We start from the raw sequence: 21,082 nt of genomic DNA on the forward strand, positions 1-21,082 counted from the left end.
GTCCCTCAACACCCTGTGCTGCGGTTCCCTGAAGTGTAGTTGGTCTCATCCGTTTAGAGGGAACCAGCAGAATGTCCAGAGTCCCTACCACAGCTCCAGTGCCCGCTGTCCACACTCTGTGGCCTCTTCATCCTGGCCCTCGGCCCTGCTGGCCCATTAAAGGCTTCCCATCTCCCTGAGCTGTGCCCCAGACTCAGCCAGGACCCCTGGGTCTAAAGCACTGCCTGCCCTCCTCGCACCTCGCCGCCCTGCCACAGGATCCTTTCTGCATGAGGCTGTGCCCCGAGTTCTGCTCTTAACACCAACCTCTTTATTGAAAAGCAAATCTTGACACCTGAAAGCAAGCATTCAGAAATTATGATAAAGAACAGTTTTTCTCCTGCAAGGTAGCCTGACTTGTTCTGGGCTTTAACAAACCAATATGAAATGCAAAGCTAAGCCATTCTTCTTTATTCTAGGCGGTATCTATTTCCAGCGCCCCACCCCACCCCCACCTCACCCAATCATCAGAAGCCATGAATTTATAAAGTGGAGGACATAGGGAAGGAAACATACATCACCTTAATCACGCCAAAATTCTCCCCCATTTCACAAATTAAAACTCACAAATTAAAAACATTCTAGCTAAAGTTCTATGGGGCTTCCCTGGTAGCTCAGTGGTCAAGAACCCACCTGCAATGCAGGAGACGTGGGTTCAATCCCTGGGTCAGGAAAATCTCCTGGAGAAGGAAATGGCAACCCACTGTGGTATTCTTGCCTGGGAAATCCCATGGACAGAGAAGCCTGGCCAGCTACAGTCCATGGGGTTACCAGAAAGTCAAACATGACTTTGCAACTAGACAACAACAACAAAATTCTGTTCTTATCAATACACCTCTTTTCTATCTACTAATAATCAGAGAGGCTGGATAAATGGACTATTGTTAGAAATCAACAACATTTACTCCCTGTAAGAGAATCAGTTCTTAACCTTTCAATAAGACATAGATCCCTAGAGAGGTAAATGCAAACTATGCAAACTATTCTCTCCCAAAAATGTGTCTACATGACCTTTGACGTTCTGTTACAGGGCATTCACTGGCCTCCCCTCTCCCCCAGAGCCAATCTGTGGGTCAGAGTTTAAGACCTGGAATGCCCGGGATTTGCTCTAATTTAGCAAAACTGTTTACAGGATAGGTTTTCATTGTTGCCTCCTCATCTGAAACATTTCGGGCAAAGTGTGTTGGAAGCGGGTTGAGGATGGACGAACCAAGTCCAGCAGGGTCCACTCGGCCCCCTTTTCTAATTTCTCCCCAAATTACAAGTCTCACCAAGTAAATATGCGCTTCAACACTCAAGGTCTCCTAACTACACCCCAGTTAACTTTCATGGGGTGCATGTCTGTATAAATATCCAATATATACACTGTATAACACTCAAAAGTGCTGGAAAGGGGTCCTAATGAGGAATAGTGTGTCCTCTCATTTCTCAAACTGCAGCACTGGCATTTCAGTGTGGGGGTCCTGGAAAGAGTAAGTCGCTCAGTCATGTCCGACTCTTTACAACCCCGTGGACTGTAGCCCACCAGGCTCCTCTGTCCATGGAGTTCTCCAGGCAAGAATACTGGAGTGGGTAGCCATTCCCTTCCCCAGGGGATCTTCGCAACCCAAGGATCGAACCCGGGTCTCCTGCACTGGCAGGCAGGTTCTTTACCCTTTGAGTCACCGGGAAGCCCTGCGGGTGGCCACGCTGTGTTGATGCTACACACACATGCTGCTTCCATGTTCCTCGAGTTTCCAGCCCATCAGGTTTCTGCTCACACGCCTAGAGGAGCAGCAAGTCAGAAAAACAGCCAGGCGCATCTTGGTGAGTCTGTCCTAAACGCTGTTTTGTTTGTTGCCGGTTTTCTGCTTTTAGGCGGAATCAGCGTCCTCTAACAAGTGGCAGCTGGATAAATGGCTGAACAAAGTGAATCACCACAAGCCCCCGGTCCTGATCCAAAATGAAAGCCACCACGGGCCGGAGAGCAGTCAGTACTACCCCCCGGTGAAGGAGGACACGCAGGACTGCGGGAAGCTCCCCGACGCCTGCCCGCCCGGCCTGCGAGACAAGGACATCAAGGGCGCCAGCAAGGAGGAGCAGAGGCCGAGGACCGCGAACAAGGCCCCGGGGAGCAAAGGGGTGAAGCAGAAGTCCCCGCCCGCGGCCGTGGCTGTGGCCGTGACCGCCGCCGCCGCGCCGCCGCCCGCACTGCCTGGCGCGCCCGCCGAGAGCGCGCCCGCGCCGGCCCGGAGGTCCGCGGGCAAGAAGCCCACCCGGCGCGCCGAGAGGACCTCGGCCGGCGACAGCGGCCACCGGCCCGAGGAGCCCGCAGCTGCCGAGGCGCTGGGGGCGGGCGCGGGGCTCCCCCCGGAGCCCCCCAAGCCCCGGCCTTGCGGCAACGGCAGGACCAGCCACCGCAAGGAGCTGCGCGCGGCCGCGACCTGCGAGAAGCGCCGCACGCGCGGGCTGAGCCGCATCGTCCCCAAATCCAAGGAGTTCATCGAGACGGAGTCGTCCTCTTCGTCCTCCTCCTCGGACTCGGACCTGGAGTCGGAGCAGGAGGACTACCCTCTGTCCAAGGCCGTGGCCGCCGCCGCCGCCGCCTCCGGGAACGACCCGAGGCTGAAGGAGGCGCCCACCGGCATCAGCGGCGGCGGCCCCCGCGCTCCCGTGGGCTCCATCAACGCCAGGACCACCAGCGACATTGCCAAGGAGCTGGAGGAGCAGTTCTACACGCTGGTCCCCTTCGGCCGCAACGAGCTTCTCTCCCCGTTGAAGGACAGTGACGAGGTCCGGTCACTCTGGGTCAAAATTGACCTGACACTTCTGTCCAGGATCCCGGAACACCTGCCCCAGGAGCCGGGGGTCTTGAGTGCTCCCACTGCCAAGGACTCTGAGAGCGTGCCCGCGAGCCACGCATCCGAGGCGCCCGTGGAAAAGACCTTGCCAAAATCCAAGAGGAAACGCAAGGTAGGCCTGGAAACCCAAGGGGATGAAGGCACAGGGGGAGGGAACTTGTGGGCCTTCCCCGAACTTGTGGGCAGGTCCACAGGTCTGGAATGTTCCAGGAGCAGGAGTTTACGTGTCCTTCTTCAGCAAACGTTCATGGAGCACTTTACACATGCAGATACTGATGTAAGTGCGTAGGAGCCTGCTAAGTCGCTTCAGTCCTGTCTGACATTCTGCAACCCTATGGACTGTAGTCTGCCAGGCTCCTCTGTCCATGGGATTCTCCAGGCAAGAATACTGGAGTGAGTTGCCATGCCCTTCTCCAGGGCATCTTCCCAACCTGGGATCGAACCCATGTCCCCTGCATCGCAGGCAGATTCTTTACCATCTAAGCCACCAGGGAAGCCCAGTGTAAGTACTTGACACATATTAACTCAACTTAACATCCTTAGAACCCTCTGTTGTGGGAAGACCAGCTATTATTCCCATATGATAGATAATTAAGGCCTGTCCCGCTGCATGTGGAAGTAGGCAATTGGGAAATCTTCACTGAGTGTCTTCAGGGAATGAGCCAGAGGCTGGACCAGTGAGGAAAACTAAACACGGGTGAACCCCATTCTTTGCTGGAAGAAGTTGGGTCATTCATTGACTTAAGAAACCAACTGCCTCATAGAGTTGAGTAAGGCTGTGACTAGGGTGAGGCATGAATATGGAAGTGACCAGTGGGGATTGTGGGCAGCAGGACCCTAGAAGGGGACACCAGCCTGTGGCATGGGAGCCATAGGCTGGTGTTGCCCATGGTATTGAGCCGAAGGGGACTTTGTGGTGGAGACGAGCTGGGAACAGGGCCGTAAGCAGAGCTGGGAACAGGGCCCTAATCAGGAGGGACTTCTGAGTAACCAGAGGATTCTCTGCCAAAGCAGGGAAGCCAGCTGAACAGAGACAGATTGGACAGAGTGGGCAGGGACTTAAGTGCAGGGAGAGCTGGACAAGGGTCCAGAAGTAGACCCAAACACTTGGCCATTCAGATGTTTTTGAAGAATGTTTGAGCACAAGAATCACTTAATCATAATTTAAAACCAATTATGAGAATCTTTACCCCCACCTGTTACTACATCTTCAAAAGTAACTAGGACCACAGTGAAAAACACAGTGGGTGACAAACCAAAGATTATAGTCATCATGGATGGTCCCAAATTTGGGACAGAATTATTCACAACTGTTAACACACGTATATGTCCCCATGAGGGATGCTGAATCGTTTATAAAATCCTTACAACTTTATGAGGCAAATATTATTGTCGTACCCCTTTTACAGATGAGGAAACTGAGGCTCAGAGAGCCTAAAGTAACTTGCCCTAGGGTCGTGTAGGTGAGAAAGGACAGAGCTGGGAATGAAGTCAGGTCTCTGGCTGTAGGGTCTCCCAATAATAAACCAGCTGGAGATTTGTGTAGTACTTTCACCTCGCGGCCCCCACTCAGAAGACTCCATGCTCGGAATTTAATGCCTGTGGTTGCCATCTTGGAATTCTCCCTTTTATCTTTGAATCTGTCCTTTGTAAGTGAAGGTGATGGGACAACAGAGCATGCTTGGTCCCACCTCCTACCCATTTCCCCAGGATGGGTTCTGCCTGCCCCGTGGCCCCTTTGCGTTCCTGGCCAGGATCAGCCTCCCCTCTCTGCATCCCCATCCAGGGGCCAAGGCACAGGTATAGTGAGGTTGGTGTCAGGATCAGCATCTCCCCGCCCTCAATCCAGGTACCGAGGGGTCCCCCAGGAGAGATCGCCAGTTGGCCTTGGGGAAGGGGTAGTGCCTGACTGCACTTTCTCACCCCTTGACCCGCAACTGGCAGGTGGCGGAAACCGTTTGTTGGGCCGCGTTCCCGTGCCCATTCTCAGGCCAGCACTCCTGGCATTCGGGAGAGTCAGCACATGCCAAGTATCCCCATACTTCAAGGAGCACAATGTAAACAGCAAATAAACACACTCCTATGACAGGTTAAGAGAACAATTTCAAGACAGGAAAATGTTCCTGACTTTAGTACTTTATAATGTTAGTCTTTAACTGCTTTTTTTTTTTTGAGGTATAATTGACATAACATCATATTATTTTCAGTTATACAATATAATGATTCAATATAGGTTTACATGTGTTGCAAAATGATGACCACAGCCAGTCCAGCTAGCATCCATCACTATACATAGTTACAAGTTTCTTTTCCTCCTGGTGAGAACTTCCAAGGTCCCCTAGCTACTTTCAAGTGTATTCCACAGTATTATGAGCTATACCCACCATGCTGTTTACCAGTGTTGTGCTATACCCACATGACTTACTCACTTTATAACTGGAGATTTGCACTTTTTGATTTCCTTCACCCCTACATTTTGTACCCCCTTCTCCCCCCCAGGGTGGTTTGGTTTTGGTTTTCAGATTCCACATTTAAGTGAGATCCTAAGATCTTTGTCGTCTTTGTGATGACAAAGAATCGGACACGACTGAGTGACTAACACACACACATCCACTCAGTTCACTTAGCACGGTGCCCTCCAGGCCCGTCTGTGTTGCTGCAAATGGCAAGACTCCCGCTCTCGTTGTATGCATACATATTCCACCACTTCCCTACCCATCCAGAGCCATTTGCGCTGTTTCCTTGTCTTGGCCGTTGTCAATAATACTGCAGTGAACATGGGGGTCTTTTGAAATTGGTGTTTCAGTTTTCTCTGTATAAATACCCAGAAGTGAGGTTGCTGGATCATGTCGTCGCTCTGTTTTAATTTCTTGAGCAACCTAGCAACCTCCATACTGTTTACACTGTGGCTGCACCAGCAGTGCACCAGGGTTCCTTTTTCTTCACATCCTCACACATGTATTATTTCTAGTCTTTTTGATGACGGCCATCCTAAGAGGTGTGAGGTGATATCTCGTTGTGGTTTTGATTTGCATTTCCCTGATGAGTAGTGATGCTGAGCATCTTTTCATGTGCCTGTTGACAATCTGTATGTCTTCTTTAAAAAACAATATTTAATCAAATCCTCTATTTTTCAATCAGATTTTTTTGTTTGTTTCTTTGCTGTTGTTGAATTGCAAGTGTCTTTGTGTTTTGAATGTTAACCCCTTCTCGGATACATTATTTGAAATATTTTATTACATTCAGTAGATTGCCTTTTCATTTTATTGATGGTTCCTTTTGCTGTGCAGGCTTCCCTGGTGGCTCAGCTGGTAAAGAATCTACCTGCGGTGCCGAAGACTTGGGTTTGATCCCTGAGTGAGAGTGTTCCCTGGAGAAGGGAATGGCTACCCACTCCAGTATTCTGAACTTTATAGTATCATGGACTTTATAGTCCATGGGGTCACAAAGAGTCAGACGCGACTGAGCGACTTTCACTTTACTTTGCAGAAGCTTTTTAGTTTAACATAGTCCCACTTGTTTATTTTTGCTTTTGTTGCTTTTGATATTAAATCCAAGAAAATCATCACCAAGACTGACATCAAACATCTTCTCCAGCTTTTTGAACAAGGGGCCTAGCCTTTTCATTTAGCACTGAACCCCAAAAATCATGCAGTCAGTCCTGACCTCTAAGGTGACCTTAATCAGGTGACCCTCCCTTCTGGTACTTCAGTTTCTTCATTTGTAAACTGGTGAGATCTTTACAGGGATGTTGTTAGGTTTAAATGATATAATTTAGTAATACAGCTTAGCCCACTACACACCTGCCCCTCTTTTCCTTCTGTTTTCCTCTGTATACCCTGCCCTCCTCATTACCTGTCAGATTCATTTATCCATCAACTCCCAGGTGATTAATTGATTAATGACTAAATCAATCAGTCGTCTGGAGATTGATGGATAAATGGGCAGGCTGATATAAAGAGAGGTGTTTCAGAGATAGAATTTGACAAACATACAGAGATTAGAAATATATATGGCTATACAGGCATATCAGAGAAGGCAATGTCACCCCACTCCAGTGCTCTTGCCTAGAAAAGCCCATGGACGGAGGAGCCTGGTGGGCTGCAGTCCGTGGGGTCACTAAGTTGGACACGACTGAGCGACCTCACTTTCACTTTTCACTTTCACGCATTGGAGAAGGAAATGGCAACCCACTCCAGTGTTCTTGCCTGGAGAATCCCAGGGATGGGGAGCCTGGTGGGCTGCTGTCTATGGGGTCGCACAGAGTCGGACACGACTGAAGCGACTTAGCAGCAGCAGCAGCATACAGGCATATGTCAATCGAGATGTGCAAAAACAGAGACATGTATAATTCACAGTATTCTATATTTAAGTAATTTTACTATTCATGGACTTTTTAAGTTTAACTTTTGAAACTTCATTTACACTAAGCCTGACACTCAGCTGTCCTCATGAAATCTACAGAATCATAGATGAGCATAGAGAAGAGAAAGAACATTTGCACAGCGCTCTTTACTCATCATCTGGGGTGTGAAGCCACCAGTTCTGGCTGCGGGAGGTGGGACGTCGCAGACCTGGCTGCCCAGGATGCAGAGTCTAGCCCTGCCGGAGCCCTGGGGACCAAAACTAGGGGGTTCAGAGCTTTGGCTTGGACCGTCCATGGGACTTGTTTCAACGTGAGCATCGTGGTCCTTCCTCCAGAGGCTGTGTGACATCCCAGCTAGAAAGAGAAGGTCAGAGTTTTTCTGTCTTTAATACCAGTGCCCATCTCCTAGAAACACCACTGAGAGTCCTGAATGTCTCTCTGCTGTGTTGCTGTGATCTCAGCAAAAACAGAAGTTGGTTGAGTGCATGTGTGTGCTGTGCTAAGTTGCTTCAGTCGTGTCTGACTCTTTGTGACCCACCAGGCTCCTCTGTCCATGGGATTCTCCAGGCAAGAATACTGGAGCGGGTTGCCAGGCCCTCCTCCAGGGGATCTCCCCAACCCAGGGATTGAACCTGAGTCTCCTGTTTCTCCTGCATTGGTTGGTGGGTTCTTTACCACTCGTGCCACCTGGGAGGCCTGCATCACACCTATTACACATCTAAAGTTAAATACAGTCATGGAAACAATCCAGTCGAACTGCTGTTTTATAAAAAGATCCTTCAAGGCCATGAATTTCAGAAGAAAAGCCTGAGCTTATCACTGCTCCTACAGCATTAAGCCTAGGACAGGCCGCTTGCTATACCTTGTTTGGGTACCAAGGAATGCCGAAGAAAGGGATGCTGAAGCTCCAGTGAGACTCCAGAGCAGGTCTTCTTTGGAGGGTAAAATCCAGCCCATTGGTTGAGCAGTCTTCATCCGTCACAGTATTCCCTCCTGCACTTTGATCCCGGTGTCACACTTTTTCCTCTCAGTAAGCTGTCAGTAGTCAAAACGACAGATTTCGTCCTTGTTCGAGGAGGAGCTGATGGGGAGCCGAGGCCGGGGCCAAGAGTGCTACCATCGTGTTGGTGCTCAGGACTTTGTCCAAAGCAGCCCCTGAGCTGGCGGGATGGGAACTCACTGTATCCCTCGAAACCCGAAGCTGATTGGTTTCTGCTTCTTTCCATGCAGTGCGACAACGAAGACGACTACAGGGAGATCAAGAAGGCCCCGGGAGAGAGGGAGAGCTCCTCACGACTGGCCGCCTCTGCCAACAGTACTCTGTCTGCAAATCATTGCAGCATGAACATCAACAGGTACGTGCGCGCCTGCAAAGGCAGGGGTTGGTGGAGGCAGGCCTGGTCTGAGAGGCATGTGTTTGCAGGGGCGGGAGTGAGATTTTTTTAACGATTTCTCTGCTCTGGGTGTCCACACCAGGGTTCTTGGACTCCTTAATCAATAGAAATTGATAAGAGGCCAGAGGAGAAATTCAGCCAAGGCTTTGTTGGGGCTCAGGCTGCAGCTTGAAGGAGTTTGGAAAAAGTAACAGTTTCCCTTGCTCGCTGTCTGACAGGGGCAAGCCCACTCCTTAAACGTGAGGAGGGAAGTTGTGGGTCCAGGGGTCACGCCGGAGGGGGACTTAGGTAGTCTGCCCACCCCCTTTGTTGGTCTTATGTGCACGGCGCATGCACAGGACCTGCTTTTGCTCCCAGTTCCTCAAAATCGGCAGTTGGGTTTTTGGTCTTTTTGTATCTTGTTGTTCATAATTTGCTCCAACTGCACATGCTCACAGTTCTTTTTAGTCACTTATGCTGTGCTTAGTTGCTCAGTCGTGTCGAACTCTTTGCAACCCCATGGACTGTAGCCCACCATTATCTCTGTCCATGGGGATTTTCCAGGCAAGAATATTAAAATGTGTTGCCATGCCCTCCTCCAGGGGATCTTCCCAACCCAGAGATTGAACCCTGGTTCTGCATTGCAGGCAGATTCTTTACCGTCTGAGCTACCAGGGTAGCCCTAAGTCCTTTATGATTGCTTTGTATTTTGTTGCTATAGGAGACATGTGTCCAGGTGCAAGCACTGAAGCAGAGGATCCCAGGGTCCCAGCCTGTCTCTTGCAGACCTGCTTCCCTTGGTTTAACACAGGGCTTCCCTGGTAGTTCAGCTGGTAAAGAATCCTCCTGCCATGCAGGAGACCCTGGTTCAATTCCTCGGTTGGGAAGATCCCCTGGGGAAGGGATAGTTAATACCTACTCCAATATTCTTGAGCTTCTCTAGTGACTCAGACAGTAAAGAATCCGCCTGCAATGAGGGAGACCTGGTTTGATCCCTGAACTGGGAAGCTCCCCTGGAGGAGGGCATGGAAACCTACTCCAGTGTTCTTGCCTGGAGAACCCCATTGACAGAGGAGCCTGGCGGGCTACAGTCCATGGCATCTCAAAGAGTCGGGCATGACTGAGCGACTCAGCACACACACGAGGTTCACCAGTGTGCCTGGACGTGTGCTCCTTGTCACAGTTCCAGGTACACCCGCAGTGCTTCTTTGTAACCAAAGACCAGTGACCAGTTACAGAACATTCTGTCCTTTCGGAAACACACCCTGCACTCTGAAAATTTAAAAACTGAATTCTGCATGTGTGCTAAGTCACTTCAGCAGTGTCCGACTCTGTGTGACCCCATGGACTGTAGCCCACCAGGCTCCTCTGTCCATGGGATTTTCTAGGCAAGAATACCGGACTGAATTGTCATGCCCTCGTCCGGGGATCTTCCCAACTCAGGAATCGAACCCACGTCTCTTATGTCTCCTGAATTGGTGGGCAGGTTCTTTACCACTAGTGCCACCTGGGAGACCCAAAAAACTGAATTAAGAGTCATGAGAACACTAAGCTTATCACACAGATGTAATAAGCAGACTTCATACAACACACCTAAAGATCCTGGCTATGGACTGAATTTGTGGTGATAGACAAGATTGGGGTCTCCAAGGTGAGACAGCCCCTCCCCATCCCTCCTCGAAGGGTTCCAGAGGGACCTGCATGGCACTGACTCCCCTCCATGACAAACGGCTTCCTGGCAAAGCAAGGCCCTGGATATTTATTATAAGCGAGGAGCTATCATCAGTCATAGAAGCTCTTTCCATTTAGAAACAGCACAGCTCAGAAACCACTTTCCCTCTGCTCAGACACTCTTCACTCTCCCCAACTGTGTACATAGAATTTTTAAGGGGAGATTAATGTTTCAGTGCAACACATAAAAATGTAAACTGAAAGGTTAGGAGAAGATGGAGAGCAGTACTAAAACCCAGAGAGGAAATTAGAGAGCCCGGGCACCCAAGCGCAGGCAGCTGTAGTGTTAGAATCACCTTGGGGAAGAAGGACTAGGGCTCTGGAAGGTCTGAGTGAGGAGGAGCAGCAAAGACAAGCTGGCCAAGCCCTCAGTCCTCCGTGCCCAGCGGATGGTGTCCCAAAACACTGAGGACGTGTGAATGGAGAAAATGTGGCTCCAAAGTGTCTTTTAAATGTGTGATTGAGTTACACGTGTGCTTCTTTGTTGATGCCTTAAACAACCTGCCTGCTGGCTCTAGTAACTGCTATAATTGCTGTAATTGCTAGTAGTGATGAGTCTAAATAATATTTGAAGATGTCTGCAACAACCGATATGACATGAAAATATCTGTGATTTCCAGCGGTGACACAATCACAGGTATTGCTAGTAGTATGCCTGCTAACCACTCCTCTGGTTTCCTGCCTTTGTTCATCATTAAAGGAAATGTTCCGTTTCAGTGAGAAGTTAATGAAAATGAAGATGTAATTTCTTTTCCATGCAAGTTCAGGGACCCCAGGATAAAAGCAGAGGACCTAAGTCTCCAGGGTTGAATGCCTGAAGATCTTAGATGGAGTTGATGTAATAATAATAGAAATAAAGTGCACAGTTAAATGTAATGCACTTGGATCATCCCAAAACCATCCCTGCTCCTGGTCCTGGCCTGTGAAAAAATGTTCTTCCATGAAACTGGTCCAATGCCTAAAAGGTTGGGGACCGCTGCTCTGGACCCTTTGCTTGGCAGAATCTGCTGGCTCTGATAGGTTCACTTATGTTAAGTAGGGACTCAGTGCCGCTGTGAAAGAGCTTTGCATTTTTCTAGGAAAAGTGGTCTGTGTATATCTGAAATTGTGATTACCTCTGTCAGGCTGGACCAGTGTAATAAGACAATGGTATATATACAGTAATTGCATGTCCCAAAGACACGATCCCAAGAATGTTTCAAAATTACTTTGATCAACTTCAATAGATAAACTTATGAAGAAGAAAAGATTGTAGGTGCTTGACAATATTTAATGTAATAATTTCCTTTCCTACAAGTGTTTAAAATCATGTAATACTGTAGGAACTTCCCTGACAGTCCAGTGGTTAAGACTTCGCTTTCCAATGCAGGGGGTGTGGGTTCATTCCCTGGTCGGGGAGCTAAGCCCCCACGTGCTTTGTGGCAGGAAAAAAAACAACAACAACATAAAACAGAAGCAATACTGTAATGAATTCAATAAAGACTTTTAAACAGTCCACATCAAAAAGTCTTTTAAGAAATAAAATAAAATCATGTAGTACATGGCTTAAAACTCAACATTCAAGAAACTAAGAACATGGCATCCGGTCCCATCACTTCATGGCAAATAAATGGTTTAACAATGGAAACAGTGACAGATTTTATTTTCCTGGGCTCCAAAATCACTGCAGATGGTGACTACAGCCATGAAATTAAAGACACTTGCTCCTTGGAACAAAAGTTATCACCAACCTAGATGGCATATTAAAAAGCAGAGAAATTACTTTGCCAACAAAGGTCCATAAAGTGAAAGCTGTAGTTTTTTCAGTAGTCATGTATGGATGTGAGAGCTGGACCGTAAAGAAAGCTGAACACCGAAGAATTGATGCTTTTGAACTGTGGCATTGGTGAAGACTCGAGAGTCCCTTGGACTGCAAGGAGATCCAACAATCTATCCTAAAGGAAATCAGTCCTGAATATTCATTGGAAGGACTGGTGCTGAAGCTGAAGCTCCAATACTTAGGCTACCTGATGTAAAGAACTGACTAATTGGAAAAGACCCTGATGCTGGGAAAGATTGAGGGCAGGAGAAGAAGGGGACAACAGAGGATGAGATGGTTGGGTGGTATCACCAACTCAATGAACATGAGTTTGAGCAGGCTCTGGGAGTTGGTGATGAACAGGGAAGCCTGGCGTGCTGCAGTCCATGGGGTCGCAGAGAGTCAGACACGACTGAGCGACTGGACTGAACTGAGTGCATGAGTGCTAAATCAATTCAGCCGTGTCCAACTCTTTGCGACCCTGTGGACTGTAGCCCACCAGTCCCCTCTGGCCATGGAAATCTCCAGGCAATAATACTGGAGTTGGTTGCCATTTTATCCTCCAGGGGATCTTCCCGACCTCGGGATCAATCCCGCATCTCTTGTGTCTCCAGCATCAGCAAGTGGATCCTTTACCACTGTAGCACCACCTGAGTATGTATGTAAAAATAACAGAGACTTAGAAATGGGGTTTCTTTACTCCTGTGTCGAGAAACAGTTACATTCAGACAGTTAACATCCATCTTCAGCTTCAGTGTTTCATCCGCACTGGCTGAGCTACTTCTGTCTCGCCCAAGGCAGTTTTCTAGAACACAGCTTCTCACGTCTAAGTTGTTGGATGCACAGTGCTTTTTAAACCAGAAAGCTGTCATCAAAATTCTCTCCCTTCACAAATGTGTTTGCGTAGCATTAAGCATCTTGGTTTCTCATTTGTTCTGGAGGCCTACATTTGTAATTTTTACACTGTGACCACCAACTAAGGATGTTGCTTAAAAAACAAGAAGTGACCTTAATGGCTTGTTTGCAGTGATAGCAAAGACATACAATTAAGAAGTCATAAATGTTGGAATAATGACTAACTCTTTGTCCAATGAATTTACCTTACATTAACTGACTCTACTAGGTGACTTCTAGAACCATCCCAAGTTAGCAGTGATTGAGTTTATTTTGAGCTAATGTGTCTTCCTACTCTTTGTTTCAAAGTGAAGTAATAGAGAGAGTCCTATCCACGTAACATACATTGTAAAGACCCAGGTATAATTGACTCCCTTCTGTGATGGTCCACTGGGATGTATATTCAGGCATAGACAATAGTTTTGAAGGTAAAATAAGGAACCAAAAAATGTCATTTCTAATGACCGTTTCAGTTATTTGTATTCTGATCAATGCCTGGTTGCCTAACAATTGGAAAGGTGGCTTCATGCTTGATTATTCTGCAATTGTGTTATTCTCTGTGTAATAATTAGTATAAGCTCAGGTGTTAGCAAAAGTCCTTTTGGAAGCAGAGATCTCATGTATCATTTAATTGAGTTTCCCATTACCTGCTGCTTGCACTTGTTAGGAAAACAGTAAGTGGTCTGCTGTGTATTTTGAGATCCTTGGATGAAAAACTTGGGAAGTCAAAGTATTATTCTTAGTCGTTTAGCTCCAGAATTACTATTAATTCTGGGAGAATAAGTAAAGAAACAATGAACAAAATGTGTTTATTGTTTGTTACGGTCCTAATGCCATAAAATTGTGTCCTGGCATAATAATTCCCAGTAAATGTCTTCCTTCCAGCAGGTTTTAAATGGGAGGTTTGGGTCACATATAAAACATTTTCCTTCCCCTGTGCTGAGTGTGTGACATTCCATTACTGTGACTTCCTTTCTCAGCTTGGCAATACCAATAAATAAAAATGAAAAAATGCTCCGGTCGCCCATCTCACCCCTCTCCGACGCATCTAAACACAAATTCTCCGGCGAGGACTTAACTTCCTCCAGCAGATCCAACAGCAACGGTCTGTTCACTTCCACCTCCTCCAACAAAAAGCATAAGGCAGAGAGCCAGCTGCAGACCCACGCCGCGGACCTCACGGTAGGTTGATGCCCTCCTGTCCCAGTTAAAACAGAAATGAAACTGAGCACACCCCTTACTCTTCCTGTTACCCAACTCAGTCTAAACTCCATCTCAAGGCCCCATGAGGCAGCCCTGAATGTTGCTCTGGGAAGACCCAGCAAGAGCTGCCCTTTGCTTCTCGCACAGGCTGTGGCAGAAGAAAAAGAGGCGGTATTTCAAGCCTCTTCTGCTTAAGAACCTCCTTGGAGGACCTCATTTTCCATTCTGAAAAGAAACAGCCCTAAAGTCACTCTCCCAGGACAAAGTAAATCGGGAGTCTAGGGAGTCTTTACATTTGATATCTTTCTTGCCCTGAGGCAGAGTCAAGCCTGGGATTGGAGCTCAAGGCCAAAGCTGCAGGGCGCCCTGCCACCCAAGGTCACCAAGGTGATGTCCAGTGTGAGACTGTCGCCATCACTCCTCTTCTAATGACCTTATCAAGGGTGATTCCAACACCCTGCATTCCCCATGGACCCTTTGTGGACCCGGTTCCACCCCTGTGGACACTCACATTGTATGTGAGTTCCTCTGTACAGACACTCTCTAAGAGTGGCCATCCCTGAACTGTGCATCGTCCGAGTACTTTATTTAATTTCAAACTCTCCCCACTGTGTTTCTCAAAACCAGCAGGGCTTTGTGAGGCAGGGAGAAATGAGACTTGGCAATAGGACTCTGCAAACAAACAGGGGAGGCATTTCATGCTTTATCCAGTGACTCAAAGAGACAAAAAAAAAAAATGTTGTTAAGGTCCAGCAAGAGCCTCAGTCTTACTGAACCATCAGGAAACTAATTCTCTTAGGCACCCTCATTTGAGACCAGTTCTCTTTAGTTCTAGGATACAAGAATCTGAGAAGATCATATTAGGAAAATCGGAAATAAAAAGCAAGCAATTCAAATTTTAAACCAAACACAACTTCTTTTTGCCTCTAAATCCTTCTATCACAAGCAACTATGATGTACAGAGAATCTTTAACCCATTATAGACTTTATTTCGACCTTCTTTCACTGAACAGGTGTTTATCAAGGAAGTACTTATTGTGTCCCAGGCACTCTGCTAAGCAGTAGAGGTGCATTGATGATCTAAGCGATTCAGTCTCTGCCTGCAGGAAGCTTACAGTCTAGCTGAGGAGAGCCACTTAGACCAGGGTTCACACACATCCGTAATTTACTATTCTGGAAATGCCCAGAGTCTTAGATGCTCTCATAACAAAGAGACTTGATCCGCACATAAAATCAGCCCATATTTAAAGAAGCACTGGTATCCACTCCACTTGAATTACTTCTGAGGAATCCATTTGCATCTCCTAAGCAAAGATAGGGTGTTTTACAATCCACATGATCAGCACACAGTTGGTGCTCTTTAAATATCTGTATCTCCAGGGGGAGAAAAGAAAGGATGTTTAAATTTTTCCCCTTTTTAAAACACATTTTAAATAATTTCTTGCAATACCCCTCAGCTCTTCCTGTTTGTCACAGACAGCTGATGAGAACCAGCTGATCTGAACCTCTGGTGAAGGATGAACACAGCTCAGTGGTTCTGAGAGCGCAGGTCCTAGACGAGCACTCTGAAACTTGTGCAGAATGCATGTTCACAGGCCCTCCCCCAGACCTACTGAGACAGAGATGCTGGTGGTGGCACTCAGCTGTCTCTGTGTTAATGGTAACTCTGATGCAGTCAGTTTGGAGAGCCATGGGTCGAGCAACCAGGAAGAGTAGGAGCCTGAGTCCTAAGCCCCCAGCCTGCACCCGCAGTAGCCCTCTGAGCTTCGGCAGGTTCAGGATCTGTATGTGTGAGAGCAAGACTAAGCCCTCCCTGGTGATGCTGTCGTGGGGATGACATCTGACCACACACGTAAAAGCTTCCAGCTTGAGATCTGAAATGCATGTATTTCTCTTTCTTAATCGAAACAAAAAGCGCTATCACGTCTAACCTGGAAACCAACCTATTCTAACGGGTTACTCCTTCAGCCAGAGGGCCAGTTTCTCAAAGGCGGCTGTGTTTGTTTGTTGTCTAGAAAGCGGCTCACAACAATTCTGAAAACATTCTCCACAAGTCACGGCCACAGACAGAGCCCTGGTCTCCAGGCTCCAACGGCCACCGGGACTGCAAGAGGCAGAAACTCATCTTCGATGATATGTAAGTGTGGAGTCTTGTTGATATGGAGAAGGCCAGATAAGTAGGAACAAGGAGATGGTTTATATGTGTCCATATTAGACACACATAAGCCACAGTGTGGCCATTTCTGTCATGTGACCCAGTCAGTTAAATGTCACCCTCTCAGAGGAAATTGCTGACTGCACCCCTTGAGCCCCTGGCGAGGGGAGTGGTTTGAATGAATGGAACAGCCAGTGCTATCACGGTTGTAACCAGGATGCCAGAAAACTATGGCAAATGGCATCAAGGAGTCTTATTTCTGAGCACTTGCATTGGGGTTGTATGCTACCAGAAAGAGGCATTTCTGTCTTTGTAAACTGTTAACAGGCAAAGAAAAATAGTGATTCATTCCTGAAAGCTTTCTGTTCTCTAAAATGCTATAGTCTTTATAAAGGTGTAAATAATTCTTATACAGGAAAAAGTATCCTGTCATCCATCCCCCCATCATAGTGCCAAAACCCAAGTATTTCATTCTCAGCATCAACTTAAGAGGAGGAGAAACAAAAGAAGAACATGAATAAATATAGCATCCTGGAATGCTTGGGAGATGCTGAAAATGACACATGAGAAATGATAAAATGATACTGAAAATTATTTAGGCTCTTAGGGAGAAAAATATGTGTCAAGGACAAGCCTCGAGGGCAGGAGATATGGTTTCAAGAGTTTGGCTTGAATCCCATTTTCAACCTCAGCTGTTCAGCAAGCATACAATTGTGTATCTGTGGGAGGCACGCCCTTAAATCCCCAGCAGGGACGAGCAGACAACAGTGAGTCACCCCCTGCCCCCTGACTGCTGACCGTCCAGCTGAGGGGACAGACTAAACCACGTACCCCACCCACAGTCAAAAACCAAAATGGTGCTAAATGTCTGAGTCCCTGCTTCCTAATCAGAAAAAGTGAGTCATAACACTGGTCTCCTGGTGGGTCCCCTGAGACGCAGTGAGATGGCCTCCTCGCAGAGTGACCACCTGGAGAGTTGAAAGCTGTCTCTTCCACCCTCATCTTCCTCCCAGCCTTCTCTCCCATCCTGTCTTTACCCAGAGTGTAGACAAGGTCTGTTTCTTCATGTCGGAGAAACAGGAATACTAAGTTGTTTTCCTCAGGCCCTGCTTGGACTTCATTAAGCTAACGAGGAGACAGACTTCGGGGATCGAGAGCCAAATCCAGATTTATTGTTTCTTCATTGGACACACTCTCAGATGACTGAGTTTAGTAAAGTGTGAGGGTGGCCCAGGAGAACGTGTGTTTTTCTCCTCTTCCTGTGATCGCACCTGCGCTCAACCCCACACACATTCTCTCCTGGCCCTCACCAGCTCCCCTTTCCCTCATCGCACTGCCCTGGGCAGCCAGAGAAGTGGTAATTAATCCCCAGGGTGAGGGGCGTGTAATGGGAATACAATCCAATCTGACAGTCAACTCCATATATAATTAGTGTTTGGTGGTGTAAATTGTTCAAAGGGAGCTTTAACCATTTATAAAAACAAGGCAACTGGAATGGTGTTTAATGACAATATAGAAATTTGCATTTGGAAGATGTAGGGATCTTTTTATTTTCATCTTAATTAAGGATGCTGTCCCTAATATTAAGAAGCAAATTGAAGATAACGTAGTTACTATCCAGATGGGTCAGCCTCTGTATCCTTCAACTTGCAACTCAGTTCCTTGAGGAATGAAAAACGATTATACTTGTCTTATAAGTCAAGTCTTTATAAGAGTGGAAATGTGGCTCTATACATCATTCAAACCAAGCTTGCTGAGGTTTGGGGCCCCAAACCTCCCCTGTTCATCTCAAACCCTGCTTGCTGAGGGTGAGGGACAGACTGGGAGTTTGGGTTTAGGAGATGCAAACTAGTGTATATAGGATGGATAAACAGCAAGATCTTTCTATATAGCATAGGGAACTGTATTCTCTCTCCTGGGATAAACCATAGTGGCAAAGAAGAATACACATACGTGTGTAACTGAGTCACTTTGCTGTACAGCAGAAATTAACGTTGTAAATCAGCTATAATCAATAAAACATAAATAAAAAAGAAGAACAGTGCAGATAGTATGAAAGATCTGGTGACAGGAAACAAAAGAAGAAGAGGAAGAAGTCATAGTCTAACAAAGTGAGCGTACACACGCATTCAACAGTAAGGTACCCGGAGCATCAGTCATATCGGGAAATTAACATGTAAGGCTTTTCCAATGCATAGACCAGAAAACTAAGTCTAAAACAGCAACAGCTAAATGGTCCTACTTGGACCCGCAGTTCCTTGGACTGTTTACAAGAGGAAATGTCTCTCAATCTGCTGGGACGGCAGCTAATGTAATTTTGTCCCTATCTGTATCAGACCAAGAGGCTGTTATCATGCATTCTTCCCATTAGCAAACTGTGATTTTTCTGGCTGACAGCTACAATAAAACTATGTTTCTCCTTTTATGGATATAGATAGAATTATAAAAAATCCCTCTTACATATCCATCATATGGAGAGAGAGACATCTTCCAATTGCCATGTGTCCCAATTGATTTGAAATCCGTGACAGTAAAAGAAACACACGGCTCAAACAGCCACTCAACCACTGAACTGAGAAAATCATGGGGAAATTCTTCAAGCTTGAAAAGCAACAGAAGGCACTGTCTCTTCCTCGGAACAATAAAAATATGGGTCTTAAGAGATCACTGGGCTAGGAAGTCACCTAAAAGTGTGTAAAGTGTTCAGGTGGTGTGTGCTGAGGTCCAGGGGTGGGAGAGGGGGTATACGCTTCATTCATTCTGTTATTAATTCAGGGAAGATGGCGGTACGTGGGCGGCCTCTCTAGGAAACTCCTCTGCGATCACAGTTTTCAGCCTCCTCCTGCTTTCTCTCCGCTCTGCACCAGCTTCAAGGACCATGACCTGGCTCCTGTCGCTTTCCTTGACTTCTCACTGGAGGTGTCAACAGGCAGTGACATGAACAGAGAGAGACCACCAGAAGGAAAAAAAGAACTAGAGAATTAGCACCAAAATGATTCAGAGTTGATAGAAATCCAGTTATTGCATTCCCAAAAGTAACACTTGCCATCCTGTCATTTCACTTTTAGAGCCTCATCCTGTAGCTTTAAAAAATGATAATAATAATAAACTCATCCTTTTGTATTAAAAATACTCATTAATAGTTGAATAAACATGCATTTCAGACAACAGCCAGAATTCAGGAGGCACTCCAGTAACAACCTTGAATGACCCTAAATGGAATAACATTCTGGAGGAGTGGGGGTGAAAATGTTAGTTGCTCAGTCATGTTCGTCTCTTTGCAACCCCATGGACTGTAGCCCGCCAGGGTTCTGTGTCCATGGAATTCTCCAGGCAAGAATACTGGAGTGGGTTGCTATGCCCTCCTCCAGGGGATCTTCCCAACCCAGGGATCAAACCCAGGTCTTCTGCACTGCAGGCAGATTCTTCACCATCTGAGCCACTAGGGAAGCCTGTCTGGCGGGGGCAGGGGGTAGTACCTGCATCTATTTTTTCTTTTTTTTTTTTTTCCCCGTGAATATAAGGAATTACTACAGGCAAGTCAATTTAAATTCATAGGCTTCCAGCCCCTTTTCCTAGGTTACTTACAATTCAGCAGGTACCAGGTGGTGCCTTCAGAATGCAGATAGAACTGAACAGAATCACTTATTTTAAAAATGTGATCCAGATCAGCCTGTCCTGCAGGCTCAGGTGGGAGGCAGTATGACTGCACCTCCTCCTCCCCTGACATTTAGCCGTGTGCCACTTTCACTCCTCAACAGGGTTTGTTTTTGTTTTTTTTTTTAAAGCTTCTTATTTTGTATTAGGGAATAGCCGATTCACAATGTTGTCGTAGCTTCAGGTGAACAACAAAGGGAGGCAGCCATCCATCGACCTGTGTCCACTCTCCCCCAGACTCCCCTCCTATCCAGGCTGCCACATAACACTGAACAGAATTCCCTGTGCTATAATCCTTGCTGGTTATCCATTTTAAATATGATGGGGCTTCTCCAATGGCTCAGTGGGTAAAGAATATACCGGCAATGCAGAAGACACAGGAGATGAGGATTTCGTCCCTGGGTTGGGAAGATCCCCTGGAGAAGGAAATGGTAACCCACTCCAGTATCCTTGCCTGGAAAATGCCATGGACAGAGGAGCCTGGTGGGCTACAGTTCATGCGGTTGCAAAGAATCAGACGTGTGCGTGTGAGCTAAGTCTCTTCAGTCGTGTCTGACTCTTTGCTGCCCTGTGGGCTGTAGCCCACCAGGCTCCTCTGTCCATGGGATTCTCCAGACAAGAATACTGGAGTGGGTTGCCATGCCTCCTCCAGGGCATCTCCCCAACCCAGGGATCAAACCCACGTCTCTTATGTCTCCTACATTGGCAGGCAGGTTCTTTACCACTAGTGCCACCTGGGAAGCCCAAAGGAGTCGGACAGAACTGAGCAACTAGGCACACACACAACATTTTAAATATAGCAGTGTATACATATGGATCCCAAACTCCCTACTTACCCCTCCCCACATCCTTCCTTTTGGCAACCGTAAGTTCATTCTCTAAGTCCATGAGTCTCTGTCGTATAAGTAAGTTCAGTTGTATCATTTCATTCTAGATTCCACACGTAAGGGACGTCATACGATGTTTCCCCTGCTCTATCTGACTACCTTCACTCAGTATGACAATGTCTAGGTCCATCCACATTGC

The 21,082-nt window shown here is 47.0% G+C and overlaps 1 protein-coding gene across 8 annotated transcripts in view; it reads left to right on the plus strand.

Annotated features, from left to right (window-relative positions):
• The window catches only part of AFF3 (ALF transcription elongation factor 3), a 643,034-nt gene that overhangs the window by 588,764 nt on the left and 33,188 nt on the right, over positions 1 to 21,082 (plus strand). For all 8 annotated transcript variants that reach the window (XM_088841644.1, XM_088841640.1, XM_088841642.1 and 5 more), the window contains 4 exons: positions 1,897 to 2,991; positions 8,476 to 8,600; positions 14,022 to 14,223; positions 16,260 to 16,381. In XM_088841644.1, the coding sequence (XP_088697770.1) occupies positions 1,897 to 2,991; positions 8,476 to 8,600; positions 14,022 to 14,223; positions 16,260 to 16,381 (1,544 nt within the window). The remainder of the gene's footprint in view (positions 1 to 1,896; positions 2,992 to 8,475; positions 8,601 to 14,021; positions 14,224 to 16,259; positions 16,382 to 21,082) is intronic.

Source organism: Moschus berezovskii, chromosome 11, assembly GCF_049115385.1.
Source record: "Moschus berezovskii isolate FMDL1 chromosome 11, NW_MosBer_1.0, whole genome shotgun sequence".
Classification (NCBI taxonomy): domain Eukaryota; kingdom Metazoa; phylum Chordata; class Mammalia; order Artiodactyla; family Moschidae; genus Moschus; species Moschus berezovskii.